The 5,070-nt window shown below is 32.4% G+C and overlaps 1 protein-coding gene across 1 annotated transcript; it reads right to left on the bottom strand.

Moving 5' to 3' along the window:
* Nucleotides 1-3,861: 3,861 nt before the first annotated feature.
* On the bottom strand, nt 3,862-4,711 carry LOC111829977 (putative defensin-like protein 315). Its single transcript, XM_023780293.1, is given in 2 exon segments — nt 3,862-4,195; nt 4,644-4,711. Coding segments are annotated over 2 exon segments (402 nt in total).
* Nucleotides 4,712-5,070: the final 359 nt, after the last annotated feature.

Raw genomic sequence — 5,070 nt, 5'->3', positions numbered from 1 at the left:
CACTTTACTCCGGAATGCCGTCGGCAATGACGATAAAGCCCATACTTGTAGTGCTGGCGGACATTGGAAGAGTGCATGATTAACCGAATCAAGCTCCCCACATCTACTGCAACTTGGATCACAATTTAACCCTCTACTAGCTAGATTTTTGTCTACCGAAATACATCCACTAACAACCTGCCATATAAAATGTCGTAATTTGGGCGGACAATCAATTTTCCACACAAATGCATGTAATTTATATATATTCGGGCCGAGTCGGCTATCAGTCCTAGTTTTCTGGAATACTCTCGACCAGTATAATAACCTGATTTAACCATATGTTTACCTGTTTTGGTAAAATACCAATACATCGAATCAGAATCCTGCAAAAACCTTAACGGGATTGCACTTATTAAGGAGACATCCTCTGGACTAAACAAGGCCTGAAGCATAGTCATCTTCCAAGAGCATGTCTGAGAATCAATCAAAGAATTGACTTTAAGAGTTAAAACTGATTCATTAAATGAATCAGTACGGAGGGCTGGCCTCGGGAGTTGAGCTAGTATCCATGGATCTTCCCAAACTGAAATGATTTCTCCATTACCAACTCTTTTAATAAGTCCTTTACTAACCAGAGGTCGAGCAGAGACAATACTACGCCATCCATAAGATGGAGAATATGATTTTATCAGACCCATTGGTTCTGATTTCAGATAATACCTTCCTTTAAAGCAATCTGTTACACTTATCAAGCGCTAATGTTGTTTAGCCAATAATTCCGTATTGAAATCCTCAATATTCCGCAAGCCTAGTCCACCCACAGATTTACTAGTACATACTTTTTCCCAAGCAAACCAATGCATCCCTCGTGAGAGACCATTAGAACTGCACCAATATTTCGCAACCGCACTGGTAAGCTTATTTGTAACTGTCTTGGGTAGCCAAAAACATGGCATTACATAGGTAGGCAATGCTGCTGCTACCGATTTTATCATCACTTCCTTACCACCTTTTGACAACAACTTAGCTGACCAGCCATTAATCCTCGATTGGAGCCTATCCTGAACAAAAGCAAAAACTTTTGTTTTCGACCCTCCCAAAATTTTTGGTGACCCCAAGTAGGATCTCATACCACCTAAATTTGTGATCCCTAGAACTTCCATTAGCTCCATTTTTTAAACCATTGTCAACAATGTGACCAAATTGTATTGAAGATTTTTGAAAATTTATTTGTTGTCCCGGAACTTTCTCGTACTGCTTTAAAATCCCTAAAATCACATCACATTGATCCCTTTTAGCTTGACAGAAAAACAAACTATCATCCACAAATAATAGGTGTGAAATTGCAGGGCTTGCTCGATGAGTTTTTACCTGTTTTAACATCTCTCTAGTTTCAACGGCAAAGGCTTTTCGGAATCGATAAAGACTATACTGTTTTGAAATATATATATAATATTTTTGTTCTTTTTAAAATATTTTTTAAGAAATGCATTTTGATGTATCTCTTTTCAAAAATACTCATTTTATCTATCCGTTTTAAAAAAATATCACTGTTTAAATATTAAAAAAAATTAAAGTTTTATATGGTTTATTAGTATTAAGCCCGTACTACGTACAAGTCAAAAATAATTTCATAAAAATATAGTAATTAAGGGGGATGTATTCAAAGTGGAATTTCAACAAATAATGTGTTATTTAATCATGGATTTTTAAAAGTCTCATGAAATCCAGTGTTATTGAACTAATCATCTTTAAATTCATTGTTATTGAAAACCCTTTGTGGATTTGATTTTAAATGATTTCAGAGGATTTCAGAGAACTTCTTTAGTTAAAAATACAAAAATCCAAATCTCATAGTTTAAGGTGGGATTTGAAAGAATTTACAATAAATCATATGAAGTTCCCTAAAATCATCAAAATCTCAATAAAACTCAAATCTCTTAAAATGCTACTTTGAATACACCCCCCTAAGTTTAAAATAGTAATCAAAAGTTCAGAGTAAAGAATTATTCAACCTACAATTTCTAATAATAAATAGCTTATGAACATTGATCAACCTTATACCTTGAATGATACAGATCACATAATATCCAAAATTTATGTTATACCAAACCCTAATGAGAAATGAAGTCCTCTCCCACCTATAAATAAATGATTTGGTCCATCACAAAATATCATGAGCAAAAACAACACTTAAAGGAAAGGGTTTATAGGAGTGGAGAGAGAAACTTTATTTTCCACTTACAAGATCTAAGAGTTTCTTTTCAAGACTACAAGCCATTGATCAAGAAAGCTTCAAAGAAAAATTAAAGAAAGCTTCAAGGAATACCAATAAAGAAAGCATCATTTCTACAATGAGTGGAGGTATTACTTTACAATTCTATTATGTGATTAATATAGATGTTTAAGTTCTTAGGGTTCATGTTAAAGTATGGTTATGAACATCTAATTAATCCATTACGAATAATAGATCTATGGTTTAAAGTACTGAAAATTAGAACCACAATATATGATGACTGTAGACTTACATTTGTTTAACTTTCGGTTTTTGAAAGAAAATTTTAAAAGTGATAAGAAATTGGTTTATTTTAATGTGCATAAATAAGAAATTGGTTTATTTTAATGTGCGTAAATAAGAAATTGAAATCACCAGAATAGGTTTTATCATATAATGATTTGCACCTAAAAACAATAGCTAGCAATGTTAAAACTTTTCTTCCAGATGTAGAAAAAGCTAAGGCTTATCTAGCAGCTCTAGAAGAACGGTTTAAGATTGCAAACAAATCCTTTGCAGGGAAACTTATGGCAGATCAGACAACCATAAAGTATGATGGGACAAGGTCTATGCATGAACGTTGCATTGAAGTTCAACACCACTTAGGTATTTTCCCTTCATGTTCTTCAATTTTTTGGTAGTGTTTAAAAACTTTGCCACCTCCATGTTTTTGATTAAGACCATCCAATATTTTTCTTTCCACTGTAAACTTGCTGAATACACCACTTGAATCACGCCATCTTGCAGCAACACCGTCTAGAAGTAACTCGATCAAAGTTCTGGTTTCTTGTGGACACCATTGACTATATGGATTTTTTTCTCGATCTTGCTCTCAATCGCTCATTGTTTCTTTTTTTTTCTTGTTTAAAAAGTTTTTTGCTACATTAAAACTAAACAAAAAAGTTCTTTAATATAGTGTTTTTCTTTACCTAAAAGTTCTTAAAAAAAAATGGTGATTTTACAATTCTTTGATTAAAAATTTGGAAATTTTACAATTTCTTGACTCACAAAAAAATTTGTAATATATACACTTTCTCTACGGACATTCCTATCTTTTTCCAATTCAAATTTTTGGTTTGAAAAAAGTAAAATGTACATAAAACAAAAGTTACCGTACTTAATTAAACGTAAAATTTACGTAACTAAACATGTAAAATATACATATAGTAAAAATACATAACTATATATACATATAAGAACAAACTGGTACTTTTCCATTACTAATAAAAAAAAGAAGGATCGAGCACCATTAATAAATTTGTATGTGTCTTTTCATAAATTTTTATGTTAGTTATGCTTAACCCACGTCTCCAACTTTATGTTGCTTGATATTTTTATTATCATGTCATTTACAAGTGGATTACAAAAGTGGTGTATTATCATGTCAATCAAAATAATTTTCAATCAAGCAACATATAGCTTTATGTTAGTTATGCTTAACCCAGGTCTCCACGTTGTGATTTTTTATTATCATGTGTCCTTTACGAGTTACTTTTCTGTTGCAATTGAAAGAAAAGCTTAACTTGCATGAAAGAAAAGCTTTAAGAGTTATGTTTTTTTGTTTCTTACAGGTGTAAACCATCAAACATGGATAATGCCCATCATTATGATCTAGAAGTCTTTGAAGAAAGAGAAAGAAATGGATTGCATGATGACGAGTTGGATGCTGATATTTTGTTGTTGGTGCTCTTGATTATCTTTCGGATGTTGTATTTGAGAAAGTGCCTACGACATGGATTACAATATTCTTTTCGACGTGCGATCACAAGAGACGGTGAAATCTATATAGAAAATGTGCAAAAGCAAAAACCTTCCCATTTTCGACAGTTGTATCAAATGTATCCAGAAATATTTTTGAAGTTATGTGTATATCTCCGGGAGCAGACAAGTTTATGCGATACAAGATATATTACTGTTGAAGTAATGGTAGCAACTTTTCTTCTTGTAGTTGGCCAAAATTTCAGGTATTGTCATACAAAAGACACTTTTAATAGGTCAACGTTCGCAACAAGCGTGAACTTTCACAAAGTTTTGAGGGCTCTAAATCAAATTGCTCCAAGTTTAATGGCTAAGCTTGAGATTGCAGTGCCTCAAAAATTAGAGAGAGTACGAGATTTTATTCGTATTTTAAGGTATATCTTTCAAATAGTTATGTCTTTGACTCTTTTCTTTTTCATCATCTTTCATGAAATATAATTTTATTATTGTTTATATAGGATTGTGTTGGAGCTATTGATGGTACGCATATCCTTGCATGGTACCAAAGAAAAAAGCACCGTCTTTTCGAAACAGAAAAGGTGATGTGTCGCAAAATGTGTTGGCTGCTTGTAGTTTTGATCTCGAGTACATGTATGTGCTTAGGGGATGGGAAGGTTCAGCTCATACCTCAAAAGTATTAAATGATGTGTTGACAAGAAACACTAATCAACTACCAGTTCCAGAAAGTACATACATGTGTTTCTATTGTAAATTTGTGTTTACTCAACAAGACAAGTGACTATATTATGTATTTCAAGAATATTTTATGTTGTAGATTTTGGATTTCCATATCGTCGAAATTTTTAAGCTCCTTATCGTGGTGTTAGATATCATCTACAAGAATTTTCTGGTCAAAATTCACAACCAGCGGATGCAAAATTCCCTTATGATTTTCAAATCCACGTTATTTGACTTTAAAATCCATATTATTTGACTTTCAAATCCACATTGTTTGATTTTAAAATCAATGGATTCCATGTGGATTTACAAATCTTATAAGGATTTCCAAATCCTTCAAAATCAATGATCCAATAACTCCCCCTAAGTTTCTGTAA

This window comes from Capsella rubella, unplaced genomic scaffold (assembly GCF_000375325.1).
Source record: "Capsella rubella cultivar Monte Gargano unplaced genomic scaffold, Caprub1_0 scaffold_6, whole genome shotgun sequence".
Taxonomy (NCBI): domain Eukaryota; kingdom Viridiplantae; phylum Streptophyta; class Magnoliopsida; order Brassicales; family Brassicaceae; genus Capsella; species Capsella rubella.
This window is presented reverse-complemented; position numbering and strand designations above follow the sequence as displayed.